This window comes from Sturnus vulgaris, chromosome 3, assembly GCF_052056855.1.
Source record: "Sturnus vulgaris isolate bStuVul1 chromosome 3, bStuVul1.hap1, whole genome shotgun sequence".
Lineage (NCBI taxonomy): Eukaryota > Metazoa > Chordata > Aves > Passeriformes > Sturnidae > Sturnus > Sturnus vulgaris.
Window position 1 is genome coordinate 2,075,630 of NC_142245.1, and position 16,855 is coordinate 2,092,484.

General features: G+C 38.3%; 1 protein-coding gene across 8 annotated transcripts in view; it reads right to left on the reverse strand.

Annotated features, from left to right (window-relative positions):
• Positions 1–16,855, reverse strand: part of SLX4IP (SLX4 interacting protein) — an 84,081-nt gene that overhangs the window by 17,359 nt on the left and 49,867 nt on the right. For all 8 annotated transcript variants that reach the window (XR_015802808.1, XR_015802809.1, XM_014895051.2 and 5 more), the window contains 2 exons: positions 13,106–13,183; positions 11,177–11,265 (listed from right to left, as the gene is read on the reverse strand). Coding sequence is in view for 6 of the 8 variants with exons in the window: in XM_014895051.2 (XP_014750537.2) it covers positions 11,177–11,265; positions 13,106–13,183 (167 nt within the window). In the remaining 2 variants the exon portion in view is untranslated. The remainder of the gene's footprint in view (positions 1–11,176; positions 11,266–13,105; positions 13,184–16,855) is intronic.

A 16,855-nucleotide genomic window follows, 5' to 3' on the forward strand; every position in this document is an offset into this window, starting at 1 on the left:
ATGTGATCCCAACCTCAGAAATCAAGCTTAACTAGTTTAATCTGAGGGATTAATTGCTGCTTCTATTCTTGTTGGAGGTAGATTCCCCTAATTTGACTAAATATATTTTCATACTTTGCAAGCTATTAAAGACAGAAATACTATTAAGACACTCGAGCATTCTGCTAATTTTAAGAGAAGGCAGAGACTGCAAAGTCTGTAGAAACTATTTTGATTTCCAGTAACAGTCACAACTTGGAGGCTGAAGGGTCTTGCACAATCACCCTGCATCAAAGCAGCTGTAGAGCACTCATACTTGGCCAGAGGGCTGAGCCCATCTGAGTTCCTGATGGGTGGAAACGGGTAAGGTTAAATCTGTTAAATCTCCAACGTGCTGACCAGGCCAGGAGCAGCAGCCCACTAAGGCAACTCTTGTCACCGTGGTAAGCAATGCATGGAAAGGAGCCCTTGGTACAAACTGCAGGGAGGACTGGGGATAGGTCCTGTCCCCATGTACACTCCATTGTAGGTAGGGAATAAACCCCAGTTCTAACTTGCATTTAACTCCAGACTCTGCAGGACTGGGATGGTCCCACCAGGCTGTGAGGAGCAGACCCTGCAGAGACACAAAGATGATGAAGTCATGGCACTTGTGAGTTCAGTCAGGCTGGAGCTAATGGCCCCAAGTTGCAGGACTAACAAATTCCCTCACTGCATTGTCATCAACCTTTTGTTTAGCTTTCAAATAGCTTATCGCACAAAGCAGTGACAGAAAGGGTTAAGGCATCAAAAAAAGTAAAAATCGAAATGATTTATATGTGAAACACTTCTGAACATGCCCTCTAAGTACAGTAGATTTTCCCCTCGGAACCACACCCTGTAAGTGCTGTATTTTGAGAGCTGAACAATTAACATAAGGCATATGAGTCAGGCTTTGAAAGACTCTGTGGGAACCAGAGAGCCTTTTGCTATTAGTAGTGATGTAAACTCCCTAAGGCTGGAATAAGTCCACAATAGAAGGCAGAGAGAGTCATAAATAACAACAGTGGGCACTCCATATACTACTAAGACACACAGCCATTATTGGTGATACTTCCTTTATTTTCTTTATTAGACTTAATAATTTTAGTTAATTAAAAAAAAAATAAAACACACTGTCTGTTTTGGGAATACTATTTAATTTCCTATGGGAACTTCAGGACTTGTTAAAGAAAGAAAAAAAGCTAATCTGCTCTCATCCTGTCTAGTAATCCCAGATTCCTTTTAGGCAGTGAAATAATTAAAGAAAAATATTCCAGGCATAAAAGGGAGGACAGCAGAAGCAGACATCATATAAACAATGACACCATGACAGAGAAAAACGTCAAAGCACCGCCAGACTTGCAACTCGACTCTGAAAGAGCTGCAGGGAGTGGGATTGCTGCTAACAAATTAAAACCACATTTCTTGGCAAATTGTTAAAGACAGACATATTTACATTTGTATAGAGACTGGGTGGGCACAAAAGATTAAAATGCTTCTCTAGCCCTTGAACTGCCAAGTTCTATTAGAAATATGTGCTCTTAAAATCCCAGGGTAAGCTCAGTCCTTTTTGTCACTAAAACTGCAGAGAAGGGCTCGAAGAAGTGAAGCTTACAAAGTCCAACCAGCCAACCTGCTCATGACACTGGCCTCCCCAGACCTGATTTTAAGATCCTTAATACTTATCCAAAGAGATGTCTGGGGGAAGAAAAACCTCTATCAAAACCCACAGAGAAACATCAGGCACACTCCTAGGCGCACAATACACTTCCTGTAAGGTTTATCAAATTCAAGATTCTTTCTTTTTTTCCTTTTTTTCTTATCTTACTCCACTTACTACTTGCTCAAGGTGAAAAAGAAACTCTCAAAATTGTAAAACTAGCAGTCACTGCCATCTCCAGCTCTCTCCAAGAGAGCTGAATTCATCAGTATAGGATTAAATATAAGAACTACTCACGGATAGGCACTTGCAAGGAACCCTTACAACTCATCACCCTGAAGCAGAGTGAAAGCTTTGGCCTTTCCAGCATCACAATATACTCACACAAGTATTATTTTCTTTTTTTCTTCCAGTCTAATACTGGGTTGAAAGAAAATTTTCAAAGTGAACACTGCTGCCCCCCTTTCCTGCCTCTCTGGTGTCATGGTTTCTAGCTGTCTCTTACTCTTCTCAGTGCCACAAGCTTATGTATCAATAAAGTAAGACTAAGAGATAATTAAATTTCGAGTCTGGTTCCCAGCCCCATAATAAAAAACACACTGTTTTTAAAATGCATTTATCAATGTGGCTCATCAAAAAATACTTAATAGAATACATCAATGGGTTCAAGAAATCAATTTTTATATCCCAGTGACAAATGGGAGGGGACTATAAAGATAATAATATAGGCAAAGCTATGAACTAAACTATTATCCCAGGCACACACAATAAAACTAAAATTAGTAAAATGAATAAGAAAGAAACAGTTTTTTAGAGGAGCTTTATGTAAGCTTGCAATTGCATGATTTCTCTTAGTGTCATTCTAAGCTGTATCATGAGCTCAACCATCAAAGATAACCTTTAGGTTTCAGAAGTGTCCTAACAGATGACTGACAGATCAGAGAGGTCAGACAGGACTCCTGCCAATCTGATAAACAAAAAGGGCTCCTTAAAGCAAGTGAAGAGGCTTCTGAGGGAAGGATGAATCAGATATTAGAGTCTAACTGATAAAAAAGTGACACAGACAGGACTTTGGGTCTTGTCTCCTGCCCTCTCCCAAGCCACATGAAGGAAAAGCTTTCCACAGTTTCAAGATGCAAATTCTTTTGCATTTCCAATGTAGTGATGCATCAGTCCTGGCAGTTCTACTTATGAACTCCAACCACATCATAAAACACTTGCAGAAGTTTTCCAAGTACAGAAATGGATATTATTCTCATCCTGAAATACAGTTCCTTGATCAGATTTGTGGACTATTGCTCTACATTTAAAGTTGACTGTCCTGCTCTAGAAGTCAGTAAATTCCAGTAAAAGCCATTAAGGATCACTTCACATTACACTGGAATATTGGTGGTTGCCTTTGAAATAGGTATTTTTAAGGAATGCTGGTGGTTTTCAAAAATACTCCAATTTCAATCTTGAAAAGAATGTAACAACCAGAGCAAACTGCATCTGTCTAGGAGGAGCAGAACTGTTCAACCTTCCCATGACCTAGCACAGAAAACCAAAAATCAAACTCCTGGATCAGTACAATCTTCATTATCTACCACCAAAATTCTTTCCAATTTGACACCATGGATCTTCAGTTTTGCTTGTCAGGAGACCCTATGGTCTGTACTACTGAGTCCAAGCACTGGCCCAATCTATTACAGGCCCCTGTGATACACATTCCACTTTCTCAAAACACAAGGTGTGAACCCAAGTTTCTCACTCAATACATAAGTCCTGGCAATCACAAACATTCCAAAGGTCCCCCAGGCATTACCAGATTAGCTTAAAGCATATGACTTCAATGAGGAAAATGCCTTCTTCCTTTTGAAGTATTTGGTTCAGATTTTAACTGTATTTCACATATAGGAGGAAGCCCAGAGTGTTCTGAGTGTTAGAAATTCAGAGCTCTCAAGATCTGAACACCCACTAAAGAAGAGAAAACAGAAGAATCTCTGCTGTAAATGGCAGAGAACAACAAAATGTGATTCTTCCTAAGTCTTAGAGCAGCAGAGGAGCCTTTTTATAAATTCAGACCTATGTGTAACACAGAGAGCAAATACCCCATCACACTTTCTAAAGGCACAGAAGTGCTCCCAAAACAACTGATTTATTTACATACTGAGCAGCACGTGACACAGGCTGTGTGCATTTGCTTGAAGGCAAGAACTACTAAAATTAATGTTAAGTAATTGAGCTATTAATCATTCTGATTTTATATACTGATGCTACAAGACTCAGATTCTATCTTCAGAGAAAGTGTCCACTGATAAGAAATGGAGGAGTAGACAACAGCTTTTCAACCAAAACAACTTCTCTCAATGACACTGAAGAAAAATCTGAAGCATAATAGCATAATAGCAGTGATTTTTTACTTTTTAAAAGGAAACCAATGTCTTACAAGCATGCATTCTTCAGCTAGCAATTTCCATCAATTTTTAGGTTCCTGACTCCAGTAATTATGAAAGAGGACATGCATGCAAGATACACATTTCATACTTGAAAGAGATTTTTATAAAATAAAGGAATAGCAATTTTATGTGGTGCTTGACCCCTTTCTTCAGCTTATAAATCAAGAGAGAACATCTGAGACAGGCCCTCCTGTAATCCTGTACTACAGCTTTTCCCAGCCTGGCATGAGGATCCTCTGTGTGCCTACCAAACCTCACTGGGTATCAGGGTCAGCCAGTGCAGACGTTTTTAGCATCACCCACCAGCAACACTGAAGCAAATTTTGCTTTTGCCCTTCCAGACACAGCATGGGTTATATGACATAAGAGAATACTCCTTAGAGTACATGATGTATACAGTGTGATTCAGATGCCCAATACTTTGATATTTACAGTAAAAGAATCTGGGAAAAAAATCCATCAATTTTATGTTCTTTTGTTCTTTTTATGCAATTACAAGATGCAGTAACACCTGGGGGAGATCTCGTAAAGAATAACTAATACTCTTGATCTCACCGGTTATACAAAACCAAAATATGTAAAACAAGAACTGCACAGCTCAGGAAATAATTACTGTTGAACAATTTAGTGTTATAGTTTGGTTTCCAAAACCAACACCAGTACCACCACCCCAAAAACCCCCAGGACTTCTGAGCCCACACTGGAGATCTGTTCCTCCAAATAATTTCAAATCATTACAAATTGTTCAAGAATCCTGCTGTGAACTTTACCATCATATATTTCAGTTTTCTATTCAGTCAAGTTATGAACTTCCTATTAAGTTCTAAGAGATTTCTGCTGAAGACTGAGGAACAGATTGCTCTTTAAAACAATTTTTAAAAATCCTGTCAAATATTCTTTGCCCAACTGGAATATCAAGAATTATTGTCAAAACCTTAAGTAAGTTAAACCTTTTCAAATCCCAGAGCCGTCAAAATCTTGCAGATGCAGCACAGCTAAATAAAATCTTTAGCTCCCTGCAGTTTCAACATGAACCCTGCCAGCCTTCCCCTTGCCCCTCTGCCAGGGGTGCCTGTCCTCTCCAAGTCTGCAGAGAGGAAAGAGCAGAGAATCTGCTCAAATCCACACGAACAACCAGCAAAAGCTGTGACAGCAACAGCGAGGGGGGAGAGGAAAATGAGGGAGGTGAAAGGATGATGACAGATGATAATATCTTAAATAACCACAAGGCTTTGACAAATGAGATTTTGTGAACACTGCTAAGTAGTTAGATTTAAATCAACTGGAGCACTCCTTTAAGAAGCAACTACCAAAATGAGTAAAAGATTACTCAATTTGTCCCTACTTTTTGAGGATTGCTTCATATGGAAATCATTTTACAACCTTAATCATTTATACTGCAGCTACAGGACTATCTATATTTCTGCTCTGCTTCACCTGATTTTGCATAATGAGGTACACTTTTACTGAGGATGTATTCCACTGACTTGTTGGCTTTAAGGCAATAAAAATTACTTTTTATTTCATTCCATACACACTCTAATATTATGCCTGCTTCTCAGATAAATAATGCTATGGAACAAGCCTTTTCCAATCAATTCCTTGCAGCAATATCTTGGCCTGTTTCCAGTGACCACACAGTTAATTCACTCAGCAGTTTGCATGAGCATAGCAATTGCTCTTTTCAATAAAAACACTGTGCATTTATCAACAGATGATTTCCATTTACAACCCGTGTGCTTCTCTACCCAGCTCTGGGAGGTTCCTCTGAAATTCTCCAAAGCCTTCTCTGGTCTTGACTAATTGAAATAATTGTGTCAGTTTTCATTTCATCATTTGTCCATTTCTCTGGATAGTTAACGCAGCAGACAGCTGTGAGACTTTTGCCATGCAGAAAATAAATCAGTTTGTAAGCTATAAGAAGAAACTCCGACAAGTTCAGACAAATCTCACTGAGGCAATTCACAGCATCACGGCTCTCAGGTCTCCTCCCTCCCCTTTTGCAGGAGGTTCCTGCCCCACTCAGAGCTGGCAGAAGGGAGCACACACACATGCCCCAGCTGCTCCCAGCCACAATTCAGTGCAGAGCTGAAAATCCAAGGAAGCTCGGTGTGCATGAATCCACAAGACTGTGATACACAGAAAGATGAGATGCAGGCACACAGCCCTTTTGGCAAACTGCAGGAGTGGTAATCTCCAAGGAGAAGAGGCAGACAGCCTGGACAAAAGGGAATATTGTAAAGCTGCTGTAGCTTTCTTTTTATGACCGAGTCAAAGACTTCAGGATCTTTACTCTGATGCTGTTTCTCACAGAAAGCAGCCTAATGATTCAAGCTAATTTAAAGCTACACCAACAACGAAAGGGAAGTCTCACCCTTACCCAACACGTGGTCCTGCCAAGGATCAACACTGAAAGCATCTGGCTGAAAGGGAACCACGCAAACAACAACAAGAAACCACAACAAAAACACCTCTTGTTTTCAGACAGATCACTGAATGACCCCAGCACTGACAAACACTGAAGACAGGAATGCCCAGGGAAGCAAAGGCAGGAGGAGCACAGAACATGAAGGATGAGTAAAAAAACAGAGACAGAAGTTTGAAGTGTCAAAAGCGAAAACTCACCCAAGCAATTCTGTGCCTGTTCCACTAACGTGGTATTTGGATAAAGTTCATCAGTCTGCAGTTTTCCCTCTCCACCTTTTTGAAAGAAGTAGTGAACCCTGTTCATATTTAGCAACAACAGCTTAATGTTTTTATCCTGTTTCCTATAATGACTGAAAAGAATTCAGCATATTATCTAAAATCCCAGAAAACTGTATTTTATAAATATTAAAAAAGGATAGTGACCTAAAAAAACCACCAAGAAGACAAATATTACAAGAAATGCAACATTAACGTGTTGTGGATGTTACTTTCAAACCCAGGTAATTCTCAGCTGCTACCTAAAGGTTGTTTCAGCTCCATTCATCCAAATCCTGGCTTGTGCTCCTACAACATTTTTTTGCATCACAATTGGCAAGTGTGTGGGTACAGGATGAGCTGGTTCAGTGAACTGACATGATGGAAAACTAATCTTCCAATGAAAAACAGAGAAACTTCACAAATAAATAATTTTCTGCCAGATCAAGTCAATGAAATAATTCATTCTCAACTGAAGAATCACTTGGTCCATTGTAACCAGAAAGGAAAGGAATATGTGGCTGTAGAGGGGAAGTAGAGTGACCTTTTCAGCAGCAGCTCACCAGCACAGCAGTTTCACTGTAATATTTTATGCACATATATAGATACACACACATGCCAAGGTTTGTACTTACAGTGTGAATTGTGCAATTCCATTTCACAGCATTTCCTTCTTCCCCTACCCAATCTGATATCACTTACAATAAGTCTTTAAAGCATTTAAGATAACTAAATTCCACATAAAGTCCTGTATTAATCTTTACAAATTGCTGCTATCTGAAGTTTTTATTTTACATTCCAGTAGACACACTGTTCCAGCAGGGCACACTCCAGTGGGGCAGATCTGTTAATTACAGCTAAGTTTCATGTTTGCATGAAAGAATCAGAAGCCTCTTCCCAGCATAATCAAAATCCACTAAGGCTCTTAAGAGTTTTAAGAATGACAATTCTCTAATGCTCCTGAAGAGTATTACAATGACACAGTTTATAAATCAGACATGTATGAAGAAGATGAAACAGCTTATTTCCCTGCTGGGGATTTAAAAAGCACTGGACACATCTTTAGAACTTTTTTCCTCCATGTGTACCTGTGAGGGTTTTTTTGGGTTTGTTTGGTTTGGTTTTTAAAGAGTAATATTCTGCTGGAAAAAGAATCTTTATTTTTGTATAATATTCTCTGTAATTTAACAAGGCTCAGTGGCAACCCCGAGACCTTTTGAATCAAGACAGGATCTCCTACTCCTAATTTCTTTTCTGATTTTATTCAAACGGCAATTTCAAATTTCCACTTTAATATCATCTTTAGCTTAACCTCTTTCATGCTTTCCCTAGAAGTGCTTCCTCTCATAGATTCTGGTATAAAGCCATGTGGTTATCAATGAATACTCCATTGTTTGCACATTTTCAAATGCTCATAAGCCTTCCACCCATTTCCATTTCCACTGTTTCTCCAGATAACCCATTTCCAATTTTCCATTTTAGCTCTCTACATAATAATAATCGAGAAAATGTTGTCATTGACAAAGGTGACTAATCTCTCCAGAGCTCTTATATATTTCCTTGAGTTTCCTCTTTTGCCATGTTCCCAAAACTGTCTTCTTTTTCAAGATAAAACCATTCAAGATTACAAACACAGTTTGGTGAAACAGGAAACAATGGTTTTATGTTGAAACTTAGCATTAATAACTCAGCCTATTCTTCCATCTTTTCCTTAAGACTTCCAATTTGCTTATGTAATTTCAATAACTTGTTATATTGTTTTTTTACTAGACATTTCCCTCCTTCCAAAATGCTTAGTACTGCCTGCAGCCTGAGTTTTAAACATAACCACAGACACACCCATTTATGAATACATCCTAGAAAATTACATATCGATAGATTTTCTTCTATTTTATTTCATCTCTGCTCCTTAGAGGTACTCTCACATATTTTATTAGTTTATGGTTAAAGCTAATTTGACAGAGACTGTCTAATCCATCCTAAGCTTAGTCTTACATGAGGAATCACAGAAGGATTTAAATTGGTTCTCCAAGCAACTGATGCTGAGGTTTGTGCTTGTCAATATCTCAAAAGCAATCTAATTATAATCTTTCCTAAGGTACAGGACATAAAAATTTCATTTCATAGCTGGCTACATCCCTTGAAATTCGTGGTTTAAGCACAGCCTATTTCAGAGCCACATAGAACAGCCTAAAAAGCAGTGAAAAGGCAAAGAATAAAGGGCTGGAGACAGGTGAAAGGAGAGAATTGTGGTCAGTGAAGGAAATGTGCACCAGGCTGACATAAAACTTGTTCCAAATAATGGGAAAGGAGAACACTAAGCCTGATTTGTCTTGAAAGAGCTTAGGAATGAAAGCTTGACCCAGATCATAAACCAGCATAAAAAACAGTTAAAAAAATACATAATCACTAAGTCTTGACTAAGTCACTCACAGTCACAGCAACACAGGAAGGTGACAAAGTCTCCATTAATGTACGGTTAACTGCTTTTGTAAAACACAAACAGGCCCTCAAATCCAACGGTGTGAGCTGATTAAAGGTTTAAAACAACTTGCATCCAACACTGTGGCATTATTCAAACCCAAACAACATTCAGAAGAAAATAAAACACAGCCTCATTTTCAGCCCATGACAGAATCTGCAGAGTGTATCACCAGAAAGGTCTTCTGGGTGGTCTTTTGTAGGGCAGAGTTTAGAATTCCAGCCTACTCATGGCTCAACTGCACGGAGAAAAGCAGACACACACAAAGTGCAGATTCTTTGCCTTTCTTCTGGAGTGCCAAAAACTTGAAAAACTCTCAGTGGCAATCAAACACTCCCCCAGTTTGGCAAAGTACTCAACTGGAGTATATGACAAATCTGCTTCTCATGTGCTGTAGGAATCCCAGAACAACAAAACAGTCTGGAGTGGACCCTTTAAGTGAGAGTGGTAAGAATTAAACAGATGCTCCAAAACATTTGCTGAGGGTCTGCTCCCATCTTTCCAAGTTCTTCAAATTAGGGAAGAGGCTTAGGGAAAACTTTATCTTCCTACCAACACTCTACACTGACCATCCCAGCCAGGTCTGTGCACATGCATTGCATCTGTAAGCAAAGCAAACTCCCAAGACTTTCTTATTGATTAAGTTATCAGCTCACTAAGAGATACTTTCTTTTTAAATATAAAAGTGTTTAAACTTGCCTTTTAAACAACAAGGAGTTTCCACAGATCAAGATCCAATTTTGAAGTAGTAAAGCTGAAGTCCCTAACATCAAATTTTTTAATTTGCCTTCTCCTTCCCACACAAAATCAGGAGAAAAACTAAGGAAAACTTGTCAGTTCTTATTTTATGGAAAGATTAAAAATACCAAATGAGGGAATTGGATATTTCATAAGAGTTAATTCAGCAAGAAAAAAACCCCAGAATTCCTTCTCAGTCAAAATGCAGAGATAGAATTTTCTACTTCAAGCATTAAGTAGTTTTCAAGACAATACTGAAAAAGTAATAATTTTCAAAAGAGCAAAGTACATCTAGAACAGGGAGATCATTTTTTTCTGAGAGTGCAAAAAACATTTGCTTGATTCTTTGACACTTAAGGGTACCAAGCTAGGAATCGAAACAAGAAAATCTGCATTTAGCATTATAAATATGAAAACCCTGCCTGGTATTTAAAAAAAGGAGTTGAATGGGTAAAAGAAAACATGTTTTTTCAAAGGTCAAATACACTTTAATACATGTAAGATCAACTCCTAAAATCCACCCAGACCTCAGGGTGTAATTGCGACCCTCAGTGTGAGCCACAGAGCGGCACCTGGGCCCATGTGAGCACTCCTGAGACAATCAGCACTTAACTGCAGGATAAAATTCACGAGCCTTTGACCCTGATGAAGCCTTCAGGATGAAATATTTAAGGAGAATTGCTTATGGTATTTAACCACACACCAGTGCCTTTTCCTCCATAAATGTTTGGGGATTTTTTTTTCCCCAGCAGGGCCAGCACTGATCCGCTTGAGTTGCTGTGCAGAACAAGTGCTAAGAAAACATACAAGAAACCCATGGACAGTGCAAACAGCTCCATTATAACTTTGAAAAGTAAAATGCTCCAAGGTCAAAATATAAAAGGGAAAAAAGATCCTTAAATCAAGGTACTATAATCATACCCTGCTTTCACACATGGTCTTTTTCTTCAAGACTTATAAGGCTCAGAAAATGCTGAGCTTTCAAAATTCCCATTTTTGCCTGCCTCAGGCTCATTTCAGGATGTCCTTTTGAATACTTTGGCCCTATTGTTCATGTGACTTGCTGGTGCCAAGATTACAGTAACAAATGCTTGAATAACCACATCTATATATAAAAACATTCACCTCCTTTCCATTAAAAACCCCCCAAAATGTATAGAACAGTTTTGTACCTACCAATCCACCAGTGTCACATGTCCAAGCACTTGGATCAAAGTCAAGTTTACTGACACAAACGATAAATTTCTCTGGAAACACACGGAGCTCTACACAAAAAGAATTGAAAAGAGGATTACACAAATCACAACCACTTTGAAAACCACTCATAATAACAATATACATGTTATTTTAGTACACAAAATTACTTATTTTTTTAATTGCACACTAACTCTCTTCATGTACCTTCTCACCTACTCTATTCGAGATGCCACTCCTCCTTTTGTTTTGTTTTTATAAAGCATTCCAAAAAATCAATAAGTAGAATAAATTGAGTTCCCAAGACAACAGGCATGGCTGCAAATTAGTCCACCTGCACCCCTGGATGGGAAGAGCAGACAGAACCAACAGACAAACCACATAACAAGGATTTCTTTTGTGCTGTTCTGGTGATGAGTCTTTTCATCACAAAAGCTGTAAATTAGGTTTGTAGCCCAGAACAACATTCAATCAAGGCTTGGCAACAAACCTCAGCATAAGGCCAGGGCAGAGTGTTTCACACTCTGACTACAGAGATTTTTGAAGTCATTAAACAAATTGGTTAACTACTACTGAATTACACATTTTACTCAAGATCACATGGTTTGTTATGAACACAGCAAAGTTTCTGTTTACAAAGGATTAAAAATTGAAGGGTTCTCAGATTAGAACAGACAAGACAAAGCTTTATTCAATACCTGGCAATGCTATGGGAAGAGCACAGCTGGATATTTTCTTGTTTATATATGGAATTATTTCCAGATCAGTATCTTCATATTTTCAGCTCTGATCTTTTTTTGTTTTGTTTTTATAAAAAGAGAATTAATAATTTTTAAAGTTCGCTTTATTACACAACAAAGCCATAACACTCTATTTTTGTGGGACAAGAAAGAGACAAGGCTTGCAGAAAAAAACCTATGAGGTTGATCTCACAGATATTTTTTGTAGAATTGAAGAGTAGGGCAAGTTGCTTCCAGTAACATCTTTTTATCGTTACATTTTATAACAATCTCATGTGCTGGTTAGCAAAATGCAGGTATCTTTAGGTATTTATTGATGCTTTAGAACAGTTCAAATTTAATAGACAGCAAACAATGCTGAGGTTCAAATGCAGACACTCTGAAATTCTACTCTAAAAGGACAAGTTTGATGAAATATTTGAAGTCAACACTGATCTCTTCAGCCAATATGGACTTACAAAACAATCAGTTGGCATTTGAAGACAGACTTAAACATTTATGAATATCATGAATTCCTATAAAAACAATAAATTATGTTAAAATATCCATTCAATTATTCAGTATTTTGTATGATTTTGCTTTTTTTTTTGTTTAATGCAGCCAAGAGGTCAGCGATCATTACAGCTCCTTTGCATTGCTGTTGGCAGGAGAGGACTGATGTCACTTCCTTTCAGAGCATCCTGGCTTGAGAAAACATGAAGAAATGACATCACCTACGTCAAGATTTTATAGCTGTGAGGTGAATGAAAGCCTTTCCTGCATACACTTGTAGTGTATGTTGATGTCACAAGACACTGGAGCAATAATGAAGTGATTCATGCTGCAACCTCTGCTTGATTCACCCTGCAGAGACTCAGGAAAATGCTGAGTCTCATCATACTTACAGAATTTGGTGAGGCTTAGCTGATTACCCTGGGGCAAGGCATACACAAATTTAAAATTAAGTTTTAAAAAAAAAAAAAAATCTTATATCAAGAAACTTCTCTTTTTTTCCTTTTGTTTTGTTTTCAGGAAATCTACTTGGTAAAAAAACAAACCAAAAAAAACCCACCAAAACAAAACCCAAGCTCTGAAAGAAATTTTGATTTAAGCAGACCAAAATCTGACAAAATCTTAGTTATGTTCCCTTGCTTCCTCTTCTAAGTAACTCTGTAAGAAACCGATTTCTTACCACGATAATGTTTCCCTAGAGCACAACGGAGATTAACCCATCTCTTCATAAAGTAGGCAGTAATGTGCAAACTGTTGGCTGCAACATAAAACAAAAGGATAATATTAGGTGTCAGGGTGTCTTGGGCATTCTGGTCTCAAAGTGTTGCACATCTGCTAGGACTGGATTGACAGAAAGCAGCAGCAGCTCAACAATATAAAGGAAAAAGTAACTTTAATGGAGTATTTTTCAAAAAAACCTGCTGAATTCTCATACTGAAGTATTAAGAAATTAAGTGCCTGAAACATGGCAAAAATCTACACAAATTAATAACCACCAAGTTCTGGAATCCAACCCCAAAAATTAAATTAATTAATTGATCAGAGGTGTCATTTGCTTAGTAGTGTAGTGTCATGCTTTCATACACATTCTACATGAACACTACAGATACCCATTTACTTAACTGCCTTCTAGAGGAAGGTAAAAAAAAAACAACAAAAAAAGATAAGTACACAGAAATTCAAACATGAAAGAGCTTAATTCTACAGTTCCATAGAATGAGGTGAGAAATGCCCACATTTGAACTCCTCAGTATGTACAGGAGCCCGAGCTGGCCTGGCTGACTCAGCAGGTACCTGTAACCTCCAGAGGCTTTTCCAGTTTCTATTCCCAAGAATGACAGAAATCCTTGTGCATCAGCAATGTAGGAAATGGAGAGAAAATATTATAGCTGAGAGAGTATTAGACCAAGGAAATCAGCTTTTACTTCTGTTCTACTTAAATTCCCAAATGACCCTGGTAAACCAGTTAGCACTTCATTCATGAAGGTATTTAGCAACTTGACTCCCACTGAAAATGCAAAAAAACTGATATCTGTGACTCATCCTCCCCAGTCTCCCTGGGCACCTCACTGAAATCCAAGTGTGAAAAAAGGTTGGTGATATTTCCCCTAACTTGGATGGCGTTTGCAAGACTTAAATTATTGATGCTTTGAAGACACTCAGCTACCCTAGGTGCAATCAGCACAGATAAGTTAGAATATGAAGTGCTACTGCTGTTTTTATAATCTAACCATTTAAAAAGAAGGAAAGCTGGTTTGTTCCAGTCTCAATCCCTACTGAGATAGTGCCAAGGCATGCCTTATTTCTAAGCATAAATGCACATCCTGCTGAAGGGTCTCCCACTCTCCTATTTCTCCAAGACCTCCTGGAGCTCACCATCGAGTGCTGTTGAGCCTCAGCTCTCATTAAGAATTACAGTTATCAATCACAATCAATCCCTTTGAAATTTATCAGCCATCTTTTTTCCTTCCCCTCAGGAAGACACCCAAAATTTGACTTCCTTTTAGAGATGGAGTCAAGATGTGACAAGTTGAACCATCCCTGAAAAATGATGAGCACTAGAGAAAAATTTGGATGTAATCCACCAGCTTTATTAAGTGTTTACTTAAAAGAACAATTAAGGAAAATTACTTTTAGCTATTTCCAGTTTGGCACCGACAATTCTTTATCACTGCTAGTAGGCTTAGTCAAATCAAAGAATTTGCCTTGTATATAAATAAGTTATTAGTGTGATAACAACATACACCAGTGTGACCTTGGAAAGCTGAGAAAGTAGCATTCCTAAAAGTACAACTTGGAAAACAAATCTTCAGACAGTAAATATTAAAAGTTTTCCTTTCTACCTCAATTTGTCGGTGATATTCCAAATGTTTGGGGTTTTTTTTGAAAGGAATCTAAAATGAAAAAGTGTGAATCCTGTTTTTTTTCACAGGAAAGGCAAGATGCTCTGTTCTTGAAATTATTTTATAGACCAGTAACATCTATATCTGTTTATTTTTTTGCTGTCCTGGTATTCTCTGAGAGGTTAAGTGCTTAATCATGTGTGATTGACTGAACAAAGTTTCAAATTCTCCTTAGAGGCCCTTGATTCAGCCAGCTACTGTTCTGTGGACGAGAACACCTACCTCAGATCTGACAAAATAAATAATAATTATGTAAGAGATTAAGACACCTCAACATACTATTTTTGCAGCATCAGCTCAAATCTGAAAGTCTTCACAGGGAATTGCACCTGAGCTAGTAATCTCAGTCCAGAGGGAGAGACTAACATTAAAAAATCATTTTAGTTTCCATGATTATTTACTACTTTGCTGAAAAGGCCTGAACAGATAATCTGCTGTTACTTGTTGCTAAACCTTAGAAAATATTAAGATGTACTACATTTAAGATAGCTGTATTTTGAAAGTATCACATAGCTACACTCAAATGTTTTGAAACCCTCTTGTATGTGACATATGATCTACTCTGTAGTTAGCTGGAGTTTGAAAACCTCCCTCAGTTTTAAAGCTGTGAAAGTTACTGCAGAACTATAAAAATGGTGATATCCTCTTTCAGCTTCCTTCTGGGGAAATATATGATCCAATTAACTATTCTGCTTCATGAAAAAATAAACTTAAAAATAAGACCCACAAGAAAACCTTCTTATCCAAGAACTCCATATGACTCACAGCTTTTTAAACTTTCTACACAGTTACCCAGCATGAGTTTATATCTGATCATGATCTCATGGAAGAACAGACCAACTGATATGTACCAAATGCTCCATCACTAACTTTTTTTGAGCACAGCCCAGAAGTTTGAAGCTACAGACAATTTTTCTTCCAGTAATGTAGAAAGTTCACACATCCTGGGCTCAGCAAACCTAGTCCCACCTTCAATTTCCTCTTCACTACGCAACACAGACAAAGCTCCCTTTGTGGATTACCAGCACACAGGCAGAAATAAAATTGTATTTAGTGCCTTGAAGTTTTGTTTTTCTTGTTTCAAAACTGGGCACTCTAAATCATCAGATCCAGGGTCCAAAAATAAACAAGAAAAATAATCCAACCAAACAAATCAACCTCAAGGAAATAAACAGACCCTGAAACCCAAAAGGAGACTGCATAAAAGTGGTTCTAGAAAAGCCACAGTTCAGTTTCAGCTGAAATAGGCACCAGAGAGTGCTGCCTTTTAAGGGAACTGTAATTTGCCCTGCTTGTTGTATTTCAGAGTCCCACGACACGGAGAGGAAGTATCAGACACCAACTCTCCTGTAAGACTATCCAGCAGCACTTGTTTTCCAAAGGAGACACAGCCAGGCTGACTTTGAGCTTCCAGAAGGCTGCCAAGGGGAGGCTGTGGTGCAGAGTGGAGCAGTGGGAAGCCCTCTCCCACGGCTATTATGGACCATTCAGCTGGGAGCCTGGGAAAATGCCTCTGAGCTGCTGACTTATCTGGAGCAGCCTGGCAGGTGTTCACTCCCCAGCACGATCTGGCACCTGCCTGGTTCCCGACTTCACTTCAGTCTTGTCCAAAGCCACAGCACAAACCTAAGGCCAAGTGCCCCCAAAACATTGCCATATCTGACAGGCACCTATTTCTCATCACACTGTATTTTTATATCATACCTATTTTTCCCTCCCAGCCAAGACACTTCACATTTCTGAAAGGCTCTTGTGGATTAGCACTGACTCTACTTTTGGAAAGTAGCAACAGGGTAAATCATTGCAATACACATATTAAAAATATAAGGACAAATTTCTAATGTTACAATGTGAAAGTAAATACATGGGTGCATTAGACCTTCTGAAACACTAAACCGTAAATTTAAAAAAAAATATACACTTAGCTCATGCTTGATTAATTTTTCCACACAGATTAGGCTCTACCAGTAATACTGTTTACAGTATATAGAGCTTTTCATCTTCAAAGTGCTCTACAGACATATTAT